Here is a 19,141-nt window from a genome sequence, read left to right as displayed (position 1 = left end):
AGCGCCGCGAGAAACGGTTGCTGGGACTGCAGTATGCTGTGCCCTTCCGCCGAGGAAGTAGTGCCCCGCTGTCCGGGGCCGCGGTGGCCGCCGTGAGGGGCCCATCTGACACCTGCCGGGTCACCGGCCGGCCCGTGTGCGGACGGGGCCCTCCGTGCCCTCGGCAAGCAGCGCTGGGCTGTTGTCCCCTCCTGGCCTGGAAGGGTTCGGTGGAGAGCGCCCTATGGACTTATTGGCGGGGAGGGGGTGTTTTCCAGGGTTTAATAACCCCTACAGAAGTCGAGCTTCTGGGTTACTTTGTTAAACTGGGGCATGCGGAAGGTGCGAGAGAGATTATAACTCCTAGTGGTGCTGCTGGAGTTCAGTCAGATTCCCTCAGGGATGCTGCTTTGGTTCCAGGGCACGAGTCGGTCCTCGCTGAACTCGGGCCCGAAAGGACCCTGTAGAGAGAAATCACCGAGATCGCTAAAAAATAAGTCGTCATCTGGTAAACAGGCAAAATAAATTTCAAATACAGTTGCTGTGTAACTCCCTAGCACTGATAAGCTCCTGTTTGTCCCTCTCCCATAAGATTCCCCATCGTGCAAGAAGTCTTCGTTGCAGGAGTGGTCCTTCCCTCAGATGGCAGCTCAGGACGGGTTGGAGAAGAGGGCGTGTGGAGGAAAGCCTTACTTATGGAATTGCACAATTCTACTTAATAGAATTGTAGAATATCCTGAGTTGGAAGGGACCCACAAGGATCATTGAAGTCCAACTCATGGCCCTGCACAGGACCATCCCCAAGAATCACACCATGTGCCTGAGAGCATTGTCCAAACATTTCTTGAACTCTCTCAGGCTTAATGCTGTGACCACTTCCCTGGGGACCCTGTTCTAGTGCCTGAATACCCTCTGGGTAAAAAAATCTTTTCCTGATATCCAACGTAAACCTCCCCTGACACAAGCTTCATGTCGTTCCCTTGGGTCCTGTCACTGGTCACCTGTGTTCTTTGGTTTTTTTTTCAGTTGGTTTTATGTGATGGGTGCATTATTTAAAATCATGTTAAGCATTTTTTTCTCTGCATGCTAAATATGAAATACCTCAGTATCTGGAAAATAATTATGGGGAAGATTAGTATACTGTCTTGAGTGATGTTTACTAAACTATCATGTGTATTTTATAAGAACTGTAAGTGACTCTTAAACTACAAGAAAAAAATTGGCATTAATTTTTCAATATGTTTTATTGCTGTTCTTTGAAGTGTTGAAGGAACTTTTCAGTTCCTTGAGAGATGTGAGCTTTGGCAAGATATTCTACATGCTGTACTTGTTCATAACAGCAAGCTACAATTAGCTTTCCACTGAGAAGTGTTTGCTTTTTATTGCACAACACAAAAGAAGCCTATTATAGCTATACTGGTAGTATAGGCTTCATACAAAAACTAAAGTGTAAGTCTTGGTGCCACAAACTGTTATTATCTTATAAAGGCTGGACGCCGGCTGGTCTTCATACCTTTCAAAATGCTTTTGGAGCAAGACTCATGTGAAAGATTCCTCACCTTTCAAGAAAGAGATTATCCCCCTGCCTGTAGAGTTTGGAAATAAAAAAATAATTCCAGAGATACTCTGGTGTTCAACAGCACAGTTCATGCAAGATGTAATTTACAGGGCGTAGGAACAAGAGAGCTCAGGAACAGCAGTCCTTGGAGAAACGGAGAGCAGGTATGAGAAGGATAATGATTGCAGTCACTCTCAGGTGTCTTCAGGTATGTGTATGTGGGAGATGTGACTTCTTGTTGCTTTTATGATATTGTGGCAGCAAGCCCATGAGGAGAGCAATCTCCCATGTCAGGTGACAGTCTCATGCTTTTCCTTGTTCTCCTCTCATAGAGCCAATTTTCCTGAAGTTCTGCTGTCCACCATGATGTAACTTCTCCACTAGGAGCAGCTGCCTGCTTGTGCAAAGCAAACCAGCCCCCGTGGCACAGTGTTTCTGCTTCTCAGCCCCAGGATCAATAGCTAGGAAGATAATTCCCTGGCTTGATTCTTTGACTTCCAGCTCAGTGCAGCAGCTTCCTCCAGATCAAAATCTGAGTGGTTGATTTTCACATACTTTTCCAGGTTGCCCTTTTTTGCCCCTCATCACGAGCCTGACAAGTTTTAGTTTTGGAGTTGTTCTGTACTCATGAAGGTTGGACGAACGGAAAGTTAAAACAAACGGGTCCATATGTTAATACAATTTACAGACACAAATCAAGCCCTGTCATTTGTGAAGCAGAGAGACTGCACAGTTGTGGATGTTTCAGCTGATAGCTGTAGCTGCCGTACGGATGGGAGCGTGTCGGAGGTGACTGGGGTGCCGTGTGTTACCCACACCGGGTGCTTCTGTGAGAACGCCGGGTGTCTCTAGATCAGAGCAGGCAAGCAGCGTGCTGTATCTTTTGCCAAGGAACAATTTTCCTACCTGTTTCACTTTGAAATGCCTCAAGGAATATGGAAGTAATAGTTTTATTTGCAAGCGCTGGGATAGTCATTTGCAGCCAAGAGGAGTACTTTCCCCACCCATCTAGGTGGAATTGGTGGGTTCTGTTCAGTATCTTGTGCCAGCTTTCAGGTGACTCCTGCTGGAGGGATCTCTTGCTAATAAAGATGAGCTGAAGCAGTAGATCCCAGGCTAAACAAGAATGTCCATATTATATTAGACTGGAATGACTTTTAAGTCTTTAATATGTTTCAGGTGTGTTTGGACAAAAAGGGTAGAGAATATCCAAAGCATTTTTTTTCCAAAGGACAAAACTATGCTGTGAAATAAGTCAGCTGGACTTTAGTTTTATTTTCTTGATAAGCTTCCAGTTCAGGTTTCACAAACCTGCTTTGTTTACTGAGTGGTAGTAGGCGTGATTGATTGGATTACAGCCATACAACTGACTCTACAGGAGAAGGGACAGCTCTGCTTTTGCTTAAAGTAGGGGTTTTTTTTTAATGTACCAGCAGGCTAACAGACACAGTGAAATCTGAAGACCTGTCCTGATTTTTTCCCTAGGAAATATACAAAACAGCTGTGTAAGTGGTGCTTTTATTGCAGACCTTAGACAAGTGTCTCTTGGTTTATATGTAACTTAACTGAAGACATTTTACTTCAGGATTACTTCATTTGAGATGCTGGTTTTACGAACCCTACATACAATGGCAGTGATCAGTAATGCACTTGGTAGTTGATGGCTCTCTGCTATGTAAACTTGTATGTGAGGAACCTATTGGTCAGACTGAGTGTTATCAGCTTCAAAAGTTTTGGAGTCCCAAGGCTCTGCACTGTGTTTACCTTTATTAGCACAATGTCGAAGTCATGCCGAGCAAGTAAAGCAGATATTGCCACTGTTAGTGTGAAAGTTTGAGGGAAGTTGCATTTGCTTATTTGCTGCTGTTCTGGAGATCCTTGGAGGGAGATAGCTTTCTGTTCATCTGTATAAACCAGAAGGTTTAGAAGGTTTAGAATGGGAATTAAATCTCTGCTATATTTAGCTTGAAGGAGAGGTGCTTCTTGTTCCTTTCCTTTTTTGTTGCAGAAAGCCTTTGGCACATCAAAAATTTTCTGTGCTTTTTTGTGTTTTAAATCTCTCTTCTGCCTTTCCCTTTCAAGGAGAAAGCAGTGCAAGTGGTGTTGATCAATGCCTTGTACAGTCAGATTTTATAGCAGGTGTAGGCCCCTGGGGGTCCATCCCTCCAGAGTACTGAAGTTGCTGAATCCTGAATTTTGTCTAAATCACAGTGGGTCATGCTTGCAGGTGTAAGATTGCTGAGATTTTAAAATCTCAACTTTGTTGACATCTTTATGAAGGATGAAAGGCACAACCAGTTTATGATTCTCGTTCAAATATGTTATTGCAGAGGGCAGTGGAAGGGATGTCACCATCTTCCCAGCAACAGGCACAAACTTGATAGAATTAGTAAGTCTGTTTTATGATCACTGTGGATGTTAATTGATTGATGAATCTTCTGAATTTTGGCTGCCCCTTACTGTTGTTGTTTGTCCTATATTTGTAAAGTTTCCTAGTTGCTGCAAGGCGATCCAGATATATTGGTGATGATGGGGAATGGATTTTGCAGAGGAGCTCATAGCTAAGTGTTTTCATTTGTTCAAAGTGAAAACAAAATTAGCAGAGTTTGCATTATGTCTCTGAATTCTAGGGAAGAGAAAGAAGGCATTAAATTTACAAAGCCCACCTAGCCTGTTAAGATAGCAAAAGGTAGCTTAGAGCAAGTCTTCCACTGTGAAATTCAAGAAATAATTTTCTGCAAAAGTGGAAACCATTGCTGTTTTATCAAGTCTTTGTTTGAAAAACATTAAATGATTTTTGTATGTTCTGGCACATTAGTTAACGCTCTTAGAAATAATCTGTCTGGTGTGGTGGTTGTGTGGTTGGGTTATTTTTCTCCAGTAGTTTGTGTTCAGCACAAGGAAGGGCTTAGTGATTTGGGGTATTTTTCAGCTTCTTTGACATGGAATATCCTTACTGTGCTTTTTAATGCAACTTCAGTGAATTCTTAATTACATGATGAGAAAAGGATTTAGTTGACTTCTTTCTGAAAAATATGCTCAATGGTGAGTGAAACAAACTATTAGGAATTCTATTAAAAGAAATTTAAGACAGTTATAACCTTATTACATTGCTATATAAATGCATAAAGGGTCCACCATTACAACTGCTGCAGGTTGTTCTTTTTGTCTTAGTCTGGAAAAGGATACAGCAGAACTAGAAGAGATTCTGAGAAAAAAAATGTGAGGAAGATACAGAATAAACTGCTCCTGCTTACCTTGAAAGAGAGATGATTCAAAGAACGTTCTGTAAGATTTGGAGTGAGGCTGAAAGAGTGAATAGGCAGCATTTACTTGTGCCTTGCAGTATAATCACCAGACAGCATTGGATGGAATATACTGAAGAGTACAAAAGTATAGAGAGTTTTCTTAAATAATGTATCAGGTCTGTCAATGATTATTAACAGTGATGGTTCTATTGCAGCCTCTTGTTTAAGGAGACACTTTTCCAAAGCAGGGAGCTGTGTGGAAGTTCCAGTTTTTACTCTGGTTTTTGTTGATCCCTAGAGCGTCCCTTACTTACTGTTTAGGAAGCAGTGTACAGGATGCATGGGTTTTTCATCTCGCCCAGTGCGTGGTACCTATTTTATGATGCATGGCCTTCACTGCTGGTTTTTGAGCAAAATAAGACAATCCTAGTGTATGGTTGCAGCTTTAAAGAGAAATCTAAAATGTATGGATTGTCAGTTAACTTGGAGGAGTTTGGTTATTGATTGAGACAGTAATTTACATTTTATGGAGAGGAATTCACTAGTATAGAGTAACGGGATATAGATAGTGTAGTAGGGAGATTGCTGGAGTTATTTGGAAAATTGTTTATACTGGCAGGAGGATCTTGAGAACTGGAAGAAGCAAAATGTTTAAGCTGCATAGGTGTCATCACACTTGCAAACTTTCTTGTAATGTTCTGTCCACTTTACAGATCAAGGTACTGAGAAACATGAAGGAGCGGGTACTTCTGGGATTACTGATCAGGAGAAGGAATTGTCGAGCAGTGCATTACAAGCTTTTCAGGTGAGACAAAGCCAAACTCTGAGACTTCTAATTTACCACATAACTGCTAAGTGGGCTTAAATAATTGTTTTTGCTGTTTTCTTAATACAGTTGCAAATGCATCAAGAGAATATTATATCAAAGTAGCATTAGTTGGGTTGTAAAACCAGCACATGCATTTTCTGTGTGGTGTGATGTGATGTGAGAAGACTGAACGGGATACTTGAACAAGAGCATGTTTAACCTTGATTCTAAAAACTTAGTAACCTTCAAAGCTGTATGATGATTTAATTAGAAGAAGCAGGCTGCTATTCTGTGTCAGCATTGGAAATGCATGATCTCTCTGAAGAATTAATCACTTCAAGCTAAAAATGTTGTGTTAAAGGGTCTAAAGGAACCACATGTATTTAAAAAACAGCAAGGAAGCAAACCTTTTTGTGTTTTAGCATCATTCTTCCACATAAAGCATTATATACTGCTCTGTCACTTCGCATTAAAACATATTCTTCTATGCATAACATCTACAGGAAATATTTACTGCCTGTTTTGTGTTTCTCAGAAGATTATTTTTTTTTTGTGTGTTAAAATTCAGGTACCCGGACTTCCGGTTTATTTCTTTCCTTATATTGTCTCCTAATTTTATTTAGTGTGACAGGAAGTATAATTGCTTTTCTTTTCAGTTGTTGTATCTCTATCTCCAAAATGCCTTGTGTTAATTCAGTTTTGGATGTGTGAAATAAATTGGGGGGGAAGAATTTAAATGCTCTCTTTTGAGATTCCTGCTTGTACGTGTCACTCAGTACTTTAATTTTGCCTGGAATGTTGTCATATGAAGTGCATGCAGTTGGTCATTAAACTGACTGTAGCTGATGCTGTTCATCGATGTCTTCTTGAATGCTGTCTAGCTCAATTATTCTTTTTCAATAACGTTTTTATCCCTGGCATTTGATCCTGAGAACTGAAGGCACATGAAAGAGTAGTTTGTTTTCCACCTTGCCCACGGATCTACATGCCTAAAATGCTTTTGATCTACTATCGACTTCATTTTTACTTTTATACTGGTCCAGTGTATCTGGTCTATCTCATGATGTTTTTCTTGCTTTAAGAACTCCCTAAATTCATGGAGTTCTGAGGTAGCAACAGATGAGAGCAGAATTAATCTGATGCCTTGTTTGCCAGTTTTCTTGCTATTGAGTAGCTGTAAATAGCATTGTGGACTGTCTTGCATGCTGCTTTATCATATTACACTTCCAATTTCAGTCTTGATAGAATTCCCATAAAATTGGTTATTGTATTCTAGATCTTGTCTAGTAGAGGGGCATAAAGGATGCTTAGCTGATAAAAAACTATCACAAAATAAGCTGAGCATTCAGAGGTTCAAGGTTTGTAGTCCAGCCATGATTAGAAGGTGTGTTGCTGAGATCTGAAAGCTACTCCTGATGAAGAGAAATCACTGGGAGATGAACTGTCTCAATTTAAGAACACACCAGCAGCTGAGTTCCAAGTCCCCATGTTTGCGCACATGATCACTAGGCAATCCATGCTGTTGGTGCTCAGAGCTGTGAAAATGCCTGTCAAGGTCCTGCTGCATCTCTCTGTAGGTTGTATAACTGTGCTTTCATGGGAGACTGAAGGAACTGGAAGGGTTCCGTTGAGAGTAACTGCAGAATGGCAACTTTCTTGGGAAGAGCAGAAGGACCCCAGAGCCCTTCTCTGTTGTATTCTTTCCTTAATAGAGGAAGTTAGTCAGGAGCCCAGGAGAACCTCTGTGGAACAGAACTTAAAAAGGAGGAGGAAGTGGAGGGTGGTTATGGTACTTAAGAGCTTAACTTTTGGTTGTGAAGCACTGACAGAGATGGAAAAGAATCTGCTTATCTGTCTGACCAGATTGGAGGTAACCCTGATATGGAAGAGCTGAATGTGATTATTACTGTGTAGGAATTGAGCAGTTCAGAGTGAAGCGTCATTTAGGCTTAATGTAGTTGAAAGAGTCAGGAATTCTCTTTCATTCCTTGATGCCACTAAATTCCTCCTGTACCAACACAGAAGAGACCAAAACTGAAAGCAGGCAGAGGTGAGCCTTTCTGAAGTCTTTGTTTATTCCTGAGGTCAAAGAAAGGGATTTTTCGATTAAATCACACATCAGCAGAGCATCATGCTTGGCTCCTAGTTTCTGTTTAGGCGTGCCTGGGTGACTGAATACTTCATCCAACAGCTGAAGCTTGTAAAAATGTTTTTTAAACCTATACTGGGAAAGTGGCAACCTTTTTTTTCCAACCTGTCTTAAGCTGACTTACATAGATTAAATTGTAACTCGCTATATATCCAGATGAAGTGAAGGATGAACATAAAATGTTGGGCTGGGACTTGTGTAAGCAACTGCAACCACTCAACGTTCACGTAATCGGGAAAAGTTTATGAAAACTGGGGAAATAAGAATTGAAACTTAACACTTCTCATGGAAACATCTATTTATAATAATCAAGTACATAATTTGTCCTTCCTCCACCAAATTATTTTTGAAGTTTGGATATGGCTTCAATATTTATATTTAGTTCTCATACATGTTAATCTGCATAAATAACGAAGTGTGTGTTTAGACATTTAGTTCACTTCACTTGCTATTGATAAAGGAAACACTTTGTATCTTCTAATGCATGTTTCTGGTATGTGTGCAATTTCCAGGCTGGAAACTATGATGCTTGCTTACAACACCTAAATACCCTTCAAGACATCAACAAAGATGACTACAAAATAACTTTGAACACTGCTGTTGCAGAATTCTGTAGAAGTAACCAGACTACAACGGACAATTTGAGACAAACCCTTAACCAGCTGAAAAACCAGGTAATGCAAATATATTGACATGGTATTTGATTTTGAGTACTACTAATGGTGGTGAAATCTTCCATGAAACAGGAGTAAAACTTCTGCCCCTTGTCCCTTGGATTTAATAAAAGAATAAGAAAGTAACATTACTTTTAAATATCTGAGTCAGTTTAATCTTTTATAACATTTCTGGTAGTTATGTTTTTAGTTATCGTTGCAATTGATATGAGGTTATAACAGTAGAAAGACCTGCTGTGTTCTTTCAGTAGAAAGTTCCTTAGCCTGGAATAGTTTGTGAAATAATAAAAAAGTGAAAATATTATTTTACTACTCAGTTGACAGCTTTCTATTTGATTGTATATTTTTTTGCTGGGTCTATGTGCAACAACAATAAAGTTTATTAGATTATAACTCTTACATATCTTTAGAGAAATTCATAGTTTTGGATTTAAAATCATAGGTACTGAAAGTTTATGGTGAAATGAATGGGTTTTTTTCAGGTTCACTCTGTTGTTGAAGAAATGGATGGTTTGGATGATGTTGAAAACAGTATGCTGTACTACAATCAAGCTGTTATTCTGTATCATCTGCGTCAGTATACTGAAGCTATATCAGTTGGGGAGAAGCTGTACCAGTTTATAGAGCCTTTTGGTATGTAGACAGAAAGAAGATCTTTGTTCACACAATAACTACAGAAAGATCATTCAGTCTTTCTCACTGTCAGACGAGTGTATTTTTTCTTTATTTGCCTAATATGCTTTTTAAAAAGTAGATAGGGTTTGGAATGAAGAACGTTTTACTTATATCAAGGACAACAACCAAATTTAGGGGGAAGGTACTTCAGAGACATTTAGCAGACAAGTATAAGGAAACTGAAATGGATTTTTTGCAACTTGAAAAGGTATTTATGTAAATGATATGTACAAACTAGTGAAATTATTTTAAATCTGGTATTTTGAGTCATTGTGGGTTGATGTCTATTTTTCAAGGGGCTCACATTTTTAAATACCTGCACTAGGTCATACAGAATTATGTGCTCATATGTGAATATATATAAAGTCTGCAGCTTTTATGAGCTATGACACCTTGTGTAGTGGAATTGCCATACTTGTATGAAATAACTTCATAATCCCTGTTGAGTTTTAGAAGTGAGAAGGCTGAAGAATGTGTGTGTGTATCAGTAAATTAAGTAAATGCTACTGTGTTTCTCCTTCAGTTCCTCACAGTTTTCAGCATGCATAATTGGGACTTACTCTGTTGAAGTCAGATATATTTGTACAGAATCTTTTCAAATTCTGTGGGATTCTGCATTTTCATGTGACTCTCTCTATTCAGATGCTGCATCTTTGGTGGTGATCTGCCTAGATCAATTCTCAGAATCTGTGAACATGAAATACTTGTTAAACTGTCTTTAGTCTATGCTTCTATGCTGATGCCGTTTGAATGAATGAGCTTTGTTTTCAGTATATGTACCTATCTATGTGTTTCACTATATATATTTATTTAGATGGCTGCATTTTTTTTCTTATGTAATATATTGATTTTTCTCATAATGTTGCATAAATGCACTTTGTGGTAAATTTTTTTTTCTTAGTCATGTTTGGAAGGATTAGTATTAGAGCTGTAAAATCATTTTTACTTCTTTGCTTTATACAGAAGAGAAGTTTGCCCAGGCTGTGTGCTTCTTGCTTGTAGACTTATACCTGTTAACTTACCAAGCTGAGAAAGCCTTGCATCTGCTTGCTGTTCTGGAAAAAATGATTTCACAGGGCAACAATAACAGCAAGAATGGAAAAAATGAGGTAAGCTTAAAATCATATGAATGCCACTAAAACTTTATCAGAAGTATGCTTTAACTCAATCCAAATTTAGTCTTTTAAAATACTTTTGAATTTTAAGACTGGTAGATCATCTGTAGCTTTAGACACCAACTTAGACCTGTTGATAACTGAGTTAATTATGTACAGCAGTTGTTTATTCCTTCTCTTTCACCCTTTTCTCTTACACTGGGGGAGGTAAGATGTCTTTGAGTCAGAGACGGGCATTGGAAAGACAACTGTCTTCAGGGTCAAATATACATGGTTTTCCTTGTTTGTCTTGGATTATGACCATATGAGACCCTAAATTTTAGAGGGAAGGGTCATGTCAGAGAGGCATTGCAACTATGTAGCATGGGATGGGAAATCAAGTATCTCTCTTGCACAGTATCTGAAAGTATGAGGCATACTTTCAAGTGAAATCTTTTATGTGTCTTTTGGAAAAATCAGTAGAATCAGTAGTGACTTGGAAGTGAAAAAGGGGCACTTCAGTCTTTCCTGTTGATGGAATGTCACATTAAGATAAAATATTTTAAGTATATAGTAATTCTACTAAAGGAAATATTAAAGAGGTACTCTAGAATGTGCAAATCATTCTTCTGGGTAAAAGAATTCTTCTCAACTGCAGAGCAATGTAATGTAACACTAATGTTAATATAGAATTCTGCTCTTCATAGACTGGTGTGGTTGTTTGTGGATTTTGATTGTTAAGCTCAAGTTACAATTTTCGGTGGTGTGTGTATATTTTGACGTTAAATACTGTGAAATACTATTAAATACATATTTTTCTTTGTGTGAGTTGAATCTGTCAACTGAAATCAAAAGGTGACTAACAGTAACAGTTCCATTTTTTTGTTTGACAGTCAGGTAATAATACAAATAAAGATTCTTCAAATCAAAAAGCTGAAAGTGGAGCTTTGATAGAAGTTGCTAAGTCTAAGATACATCAGGTTAGTGTCTGTATATTATTTATACAAGAACATTACTTCAAGGGGTTTTTTTAACATGAAGTCCCATCTCCAAATCTAGTTCAGCATGAATTGTGATACCCTGTCTGTCCTTGCTGTAAAACAAAGGAATGAATTTATCTAATTCTTCCGTTTTGTAAGATCCATGTACAGGAAAAACTGGCCTAACACACAACCCCTTCCCCCATTTCAGTCCCTGCAGTTTATGAAAATTTCTTTAAACTGCAGTTGGCTGCACTGATTTTGTATCTGTTGGACCTCCAACAGTCTAAATCAGCTGACATTTTATTTCATTGTACTGTCCCGTTGGAAAACATGTGAAGAAACAGAATGCTTCTCTATCAACATTCACTTACTGGTACTTTCAGTTTAGTAGATAAATGTCTGGGGTTTAAGAGGTTAGATTTTAATTAGTTTGTCATTTTAAGTGCTAGTATCTGTGTTTGAATATAGAGTAGCCGTTGAGCAGTGAACAAAATGTTCATCTGCTTATTGTAAATACAAGGCCTATAAATGTGTTGTTTAAAGTCTGAATAGAATTTTTTTTACGAAGACTTTTTGAACGGCTTTTTACTACCCAAAATTGTATATAAAATATTCCATAGTAAATCCCTAGATACAGGTCATCTTGCAAACTGCACAAGTTATTGTATATTATTTAACAAATTTCATTTTTTAATAGTATAAGGTGAGAGCCTATATCCAAATGAAGTCACTAAAAGCATGCAAAAGGGAAATCAAGTCTGTTATGAATACAGCTGGGAATGTAAGTATTCTTAAGACTATCGTTTTTCACATCTAGATCTGTTCTCTATCTTAAAACTGAATTTGCTAATGTTCTTTACCAAAAAAAAGTCTTATTGAGGGTAGATGTCTGAAGCAATGCTTTATGTAGTGAGTTTGGTTTGTAATCTCTTTTTACAAGTGTAATTAATGTAGAATTTTCTTATTTGAGCTGTTTTCAATTGCTAAAAAATATCCTGTGTTGTTTGCGATACAAAAATAACGGTGAAATAGTGTATAATGAACAGGTTCAGCTTGCTTTTTAACTGAAACAGCACAAAACAGGTTTTAGTTTACTACAGATGTTATGGTTATTACAAACTTTGATGTCATTGGTGATTTAAACCAGTTCATAGAAGATTAATTCTGGCGTACACAGAAAACACTTCCTTTTTGTTCCCAGTTTCAACAGCTGCTAGTTTAACAGAAATCCTTCTGGATCATGAGGTCTCTGTTGGCAGACCAGGAAGATTACAGTCCAGGAGTAATTGCAGGGAGGGAAGTGTGGGGAGGAATGTACTAGAATACAGGTGGAAGAAAGTTTGGAGATCTCTGCACTTAGCCACTGCCATAACAGAGTTCTCATAACACTGGGTTTGAGAGCAGTCATAAAGAGTATACATAGTTTGGTAATTCAGAGGTGACTGTTAATCATGTATTCAACAAAGAAATGCTACTTCTTGAAAGTAATTGGACCGAAGCCCATTTATTTTTAAAATGGCAGCAGAGGCAAGCTGTTTGTGAAGTGATTTAACACTAGCAGTAGAAACCATAAACCAAAGAGGACTAACTGTTGTTTTCTCCTTCCCAGTCAGCTCCTTCTCTTTTTCTTAAGAGCAATTTTGAATATTTGAGGGGCAATTATCGTAAAGCTGTCAAACTTTTAAACAGTGCAAACATTGCTGAACATCCAGGCTTCATGAAAACAGGTAAAATAGAAACCCTTCATCCTGCAAGTACTTAAATGTGTAGTATAATAGGACTACTTGTTGATATTGAATTCAATCATTAATAGATTACTTAATTGAGAAGGCCCTGAATGTCATGAGTTTATATGCTGGATATGTTTTTAACACTGTGGTATTTTTCACTGAATGTTCTTGTAGACAATGCTGTGATTGTCTATGAAAATGGATTTGTGAAGGTGTAATATTTGCAAGGCTGATAACTGAGTCTCTAAATCAAGAAATGAAACAAAAGGCAACTTACTAGATCTAGAATTGAGATCTCAGATTGTACTTGGAGAGGAGACTGTAGCAGTTGTAATGATGATTGTGGGGGAAATGTTTCATGAAGTGTTAAGGTTTGGCTTCTATTGTATGTGATTTTAAATTACTTTTATCTCTAGAAAGTATATGTGAACATGCTCAGAAACAGAACAACATGTAAACATGTAATTTTTTGAACATAAAAGTTATTTGTATACTATAAGTATATCCTCTGTATGTATACACTCACTGTATACAGTACTTAAATTTGAGATTGAATTGACAGTTTAAAACTTCAGTTGAAAAATACAGAGAGAAAGCTGTCTTGGGTCAGTAAAGAGCTAGGATTCAAAAAAGTGCTTGTGCTGTAAAACTAACTGAATTTCTCTGCTACTTTGTTCAGTGCTGTTTTTGTGATAGTACTACTAATTTCTTGTCCTGTGTTTTGGCTAAAATAACATTTGTTGAATTTGTTAATGATTTGTTTCTTGGTTATTTGGATTTTTAGGGTGAGTTTTTTTCTTTATTTCTTTATTATGAATGGTAACCCTTCAAAGATTGTTACCAGCAAATAAGTTTAAAGTTTAAATTTTTGTCCTTTATTATTTAGAAGGAACCTTTTACAGTGTTACCTGAATGTGATATATTTAGAAAGAGTGTATTTCCTGCTTGTGTGGTTGGGTTGGCTTATTTGTTTATTTTATAAAACTTAGGCAGGTAACATTACTTGAGAATTTTGCTTTTACAAGAGTCATCTGTTAGAAAACTTGAGGTGCTTCCTTGCTAATTTCTATGGAAACCTCCAGATGAATTCACTTCAACTTGCAGTCTGTCAAACTGGCTTTATATCTGGCTCTCCTAGAATATGGTGCACAAGATCTGGAAGTCTGTGACTGCCTACATATAGGTCAGCTCTCCAAGAGAACTAGAATGGTGTGCAGAAATGTATGTTATTAAAACTGATGTGACACTGGGACATAATTCCTTAATCCATGAGCATCTCACTGAAGAATATGTTTAATAGACTGCCATAATATGCTGACCCATGAGAGAGTGGTTGGAGCATTTCATGGGCTCAGCAACAATTTTCAGTTTCTGGAAATGGTCTTTGCTTGTTCTCCCAGGTGAATGCCTGAGGTGTATGTTCTGGAACAATCTTGGCTGCATCCACTTTGCAATGGGAAAGCACAATTTAGGAATTTTTTACTTTAAAAAAGCTTTGCAAGAAAATGATAATGCGTGTGCACAGCTGGGAACAGGCAGCTCAGACCCAGGTAAGGAAGAGATTATAATAAGTGGTGGAAGAGGGGTGGGTGAATCAAGAAAATAGAGGGTAGAAGGTTTCAGTAGTTATCAGCAAAATTTGTGTTCCATCTCTTTGTGGAAGACAGTAGGGTGAGAATTTTGATGATAACTTGATTTCAGAATATAGTTGCTATTTCCAGAAATACATGATGATGATAATGAAATATGTTCTTTTGTTTTTTCCTGTTTTCCTTGATGTACCTTGGAGGGGCTGGGACAACTATGTCCCTCATTTATAGACTTTGACAATAAGTTAGAAAGGAATTACAAAATAGAGTTTTTGTGACATATTTTGTATAGGTTATTTGTAGTCCTGCTGCCTGGGTAGAATCATCAGGGCATGAAGGATGAGTGGGGTTTTGTTGTGTTTTGTTGTTTGCTTTTTTTTTTTAACATGGAAGATATAGAAAATGTGGAGTATAATACTGTTAAATTAGCATTTGGAAGATGATGTGTTTCTCAAACTTTCCTACTGAACAATTTCACATGTTTATCTATTGTTTAGTTTTATGGGTGCTTTTATCTGTCAGCTTTTGTTGTAAGGATACAAAAGCAAGAAAATAAACATAATAAGTTTTCTTGCTTTGACTAATAATACCTAAGTTTGTTTTTTTTTTTTTTCCAAGTAAATGATTTCATAAAATCATAAAATGGTTTGGGTTGAAAGGTACCTTAAAGACATGTAGTTCCAACCTCCCTGCCCTGGGCAGGGATACCTTCCACTAGACCAGGTTGCCCAAAACTCCATCCAACCTGGCCTTGAGCACTTCCAAAGATGAGACATCCACAGCTTCTCTGAGCAACCTGTTACAGTGTGTCACCACTCACAGTAAAGAATTTCTTCTTAATATCTAATCTAAACCTACCCTCTTGTCAGTTTAAAGGCATTCCCCCTTGTCCTATCACTCCATGCCATTGTAAAAAACCCCTCTCAAGCTTTCTTGAAGCCCCTTTTAGGTACTGAAGGGTCTTCCCACAGCCTTCTTTTCCTCAGGCTGAACAACCTCAGCTCTCTCATCCTGTCTCATAGGAGAGGTGCTCCAGCCCTCCGATCATCTTCACGGTTCACCAGTTCATGCCCGGCTGTGTTGTCCTTTCAACAGATAGCAGAACCAGGGCGTGTGAATGTGAGGCTGCTCCCATCTGACTATAGGGGGCCTCATCACTCAGTCTTCATCATTTCATGATCAAGTTATAACTTTTTTCATTTCTTGTTCTCTTTAAAATCTGCTTACTGTCATGCATTTCACTGTTTTTCTTGCTCCTCCCCTGGACCTAAGTGCAGCCTTAGGTATCAGCGTGAAGACAGAAAACGTTTCATGCTTGTTAGCAGCAAAGTGGTTTTCTTCTGGAATTTCTATCAGTAACAAAGATGTGTATTCTCACATATCTGGGATTCAGTATTATTGTGTAACATTTATCTTGAGTGACAAGGAACATTCGTGGTTAGCATTGAATGTACTTCAGTCTTTATTAACGATACAATTAATTTATCTTTGATGCCAGTTTTGATGTGAAAGAATTGTGTTTATAGAGGGAACCTGGTGAATTTCTGCAATGAAAGGGGTTTTTGGTAGTTTTGGGGTGTTTCCCACAGTTTCCCTCTTCCTCTTGGAGTTATATTTTCTGCTCTCCTGAGTTGCACATCCAATATGATGTAATCCTTTTCTGCAGGTAAAAAATTTTCAGGGAGACCCATGTGTACACTACTGACTAACAAGCGGTATGAGTTGCTCTATAATTGCGGAATTCAGCTCTTGCATATTGGGAGGCCCTTAGCTGCCTTTGAGTGCCTGATTGAGGCAGTCCAGGTATATCACTCAAACCCTCGTCTGTGGCTGAGAATAGCAGAATGCTGCATTGCTGCCAATAAAGGGGTAAGTAACTCTGCAAACTTCTTTTAAAAAAACGACATGTGGTCATGGGTAGAATTGATGCCTAGAGTTAAGCTATGCATTTTAAAGGCCTAATATTGCAACACCTCTGTGTAAGTCCAGATTTATTATTTTTTGTGTATGTGTTTTGCATGTTTAGTCTGAAGCTGCAACAGGTGGAGGGAAATCTTTGCACGTGATCTTCTCTTCATGCAGCCAAAGCTCATCTAAAGTTTCAACGTTTCCTCACTCATTTGCCACTAGAGATTTGAGAGGGGTGAGACTGTACTGTGGGTAGCCTGAAAGTGGCATAGTCTTAGGGAACAGTGATCAGCCTTCTCCATCTTGAAGCTCTTGTGATCACAGCTGATGGGGAACTGAATGTCTTAACTGCTGAGACTTCACCTTCTTCCGCAGGCAAAGTTGGTGGAAACCTGCTGATGGCAGCGTACTGCGTGTCCTCTGGGGCATCTTGGTTTCAAGTCTATTTAGGATAAACCCATATGTTAAAATTCACAGAAGTGGGGACAGGATTGTTTGCTCTTAGAAGAGAAAACTGCACTAAAATAGTATGTCTGTGAAATTGATTCCCTGTGAAACTGTAATTCACCCCTTGTGTGTGGGGGAGTGAGGTTGTAATCTGTGAGTGCATGATCCTATGCAGTTATTTCCACAGTGTGCCCATTTCACTCACTGCACAGGATGTGTGGGATTAATTGAACAAATACCTAAATTGAACAAATACCTATATCACTCTATTTTTCCCCACCCCCTGCATTCTGTTTTCTTTCTCTGGGTGGTCTCTGTGCATTTATTTACAGCACATTATCAAAATGCTTCCAAATACAAAATTTGTAACTCTTCTCTTGGGAATTTCAAAGGTACTCATTATTTTGGTATCTCTATTTCAGAAAATTTAGGAAAGATATAACTTTATAGCTTGATAGAGATTTGCTTATACCCCCATTTCACAGGCACGGCACTGAAGTTTCAAGAGTGTGGGGTCAAAAATGGGCTAACTTTGATCGTATATGTGCTAGCTGTAGTCAGATTGCTCAAGTTTTATAAAGCACAGAGAATGCAGGAAGAACAGCTTTCTTCATGCTCATTTTGCAGTTTTCTGCATCTGTCCTACTGGTTACAGGTCACACATAGATAAAGAAGACACATGTGATCATCTCTAGTGAAAAGCTGAGTATGAAAGAGCGGATTAGCTTAGGTTTTGTGGCAAAAAACCCCAATGCTAGGATTCCTTTCACAAGGATAGTGTTTAGCAGTCTGGAAAAGGGAAATACAGATCATTATGGAGCACTTCTCTGCTTACTGCGGAGTAGCCAAAGCAGTTGATTATGCCAGGCTCCTGAGCCTTTCTTCCTGCTATGGTCATGATCTTGTGTGGTGTACCAGAGAGCCTTGAATTCATGTCACAAAACCAACTGGTTGTTTCCTAAATGCATGATCTCAGAAGAAAAAAATTAACTTTGGATGCTGTTAATATTATAGGCAATGAGGAAGTGTCTTTAAATTATAAATTAGATTTGTAATATGACAAGTGAATCTCTAAAGTCAATACTGTGCTTAATTTGACCTTGTAACTCAATTTGCAATAATATTTCTTGCAATAATATTCCTTTATATATGTGTGGATTCATATTTATGCTCTGAATACCATGTAGAAAAGTAATTTCACTGAAGCTAGTTTTCACCCACTTTAATATTTTCGTTTATAAAATATAGATGGAAGAATATTCCCTCTTAAATGCCTGCATTTTAAACACCTTTTTTGAAATATGCGCTTTGTATCCAAACTCATTGTATTTTTATTTGACATCAAATGCCATTGTTTCAATATTCTTTTTCACAGTAGATTCTTATAAATTTTCTGAAAAGTGATAGCTGTTTAAATTGCAGATTTAGCATAAGTTTTTCCTTACAGTTGTGACTCTTCATCACTGATCCTGCTTACCAGTGAAGTTAAGATGGCTCATCCTAAAGCAACCAAACAAACCCCAGTAAATATGGTGTAGAGATAATTCTTGGGACTGACAATTAGAGTGTTTTAAGTTCATTTGACCCCCAGAATGTCTACATACTCAAAAATCTGTTAAACCAGTTAATTTAATGTATCTTTGCATGTGTTGTTGTTCAGCTTCTTGCTCCTCATGGAACTGTTTGAGACCAGCTTTTTCAGAGAGTGTTTTCAATGCTGTGTAAGCAGGGAGAGAAGATGGCAAGCGTTGCAGTGTCAATTCTGAATATTATTTGGCAGATCATATTATTTCTTTTTAGGTATCCTGTCAGTTCTTTTAATATGACTTGGTTCATTGTTTTTGTGCTTTCAAAACAGAGGAGAAACTAGGTCAGTAGGCTATCAGACAAGCTGTCAGAACTAATCTGTGCTTACACTGTGTGCAGTAAAACCCCTCTGCAACACAAAGACAATAGAAGGTGCTTGATCTTCCATTGTACTTAAGATTTAAAACTGTACCCATTATTAATTCTTACATTTTAGCAGGGTTCAAGGTCTTCTAGCTTTCACTTATTTGTCAAACTCTCATTCAACAGCCTTGATATTTTAGTTCATTTTCCTTTTTCCTTTTAGACATCAGAGCAAGAGACTAAAGGTCTTCCCAGCAAAAAGGGTATTGTGCAATCTATAGTGGGTCAAGGCTACCACCGTAAGATAGTCCTAGCATCCCAGTCCATACAGAATGTTGTTTATAAGTAAGTATGTTTTCCACAGGTTATATATTTTGTTGCTATAGCTTTGATATGTATCTGTTTATCA

At 38.0% G+C, this 19,141-nt stretch overlaps 1 protein-coding gene and 1 long non-coding RNA gene across 2 annotated transcripts in view; both read left to right on the top strand.

Moving 5' to 3' along the window:
- The window catches only part of CNOT10 (CCR4-NOT transcription complex subunit 10), a 33,743-nt gene that overhangs the window by 307 nt on the left and 14,295 nt on the right, over window positions 1-19,141 (top strand). The window contains 10 exon segments of the mRNA XM_032687462.1: window positions 5,499-5,590; window positions 8,255-8,416; window positions 8,899-9,049; window positions 10,055-10,200; window positions 11,079-11,165; window positions 11,866-11,949; window positions 12,778-12,895; window positions 14,299-14,448; window positions 16,154-16,356; window positions 18,956-19,077. Coding sequence (XP_032543353.1) covers window positions 5,499-5,590; window positions 8,255-8,416; window positions 8,899-9,049; window positions 10,055-10,200; window positions 11,079-11,165; window positions 11,866-11,949; window positions 12,778-12,895; window positions 14,299-14,448; window positions 16,154-16,356; window positions 18,956-19,077 — 1,315 coding nt within the window.
- LOC116786667 lies at window positions 99-3,926 on the top strand. Its single transcript, XR_004357039.1, has 3 exons — window positions 99-209; window positions 1,648-1,701; window positions 3,868-3,926. It is a non-coding gene; the product is annotated as an uncharacterized LOC116786667 (long non-coding RNA).

The sequence above is a fragment of the Chiroxiphia lanceolata genome, chromosome 1 (genome assembly GCF_009829145.1).
Source record: "Chiroxiphia lanceolata isolate bChiLan1 chromosome 1, bChiLan1.pri, whole genome shotgun sequence".
NCBI lineage: Eukaryota > Metazoa > Chordata > Aves > Passeriformes > Pipridae > Chiroxiphia > Chiroxiphia lanceolata.
The sequence above is the reverse complement of the archived record's forward strand: the minus strand, read 5'-3'. Positions and strand labels throughout refer to the sequence as shown.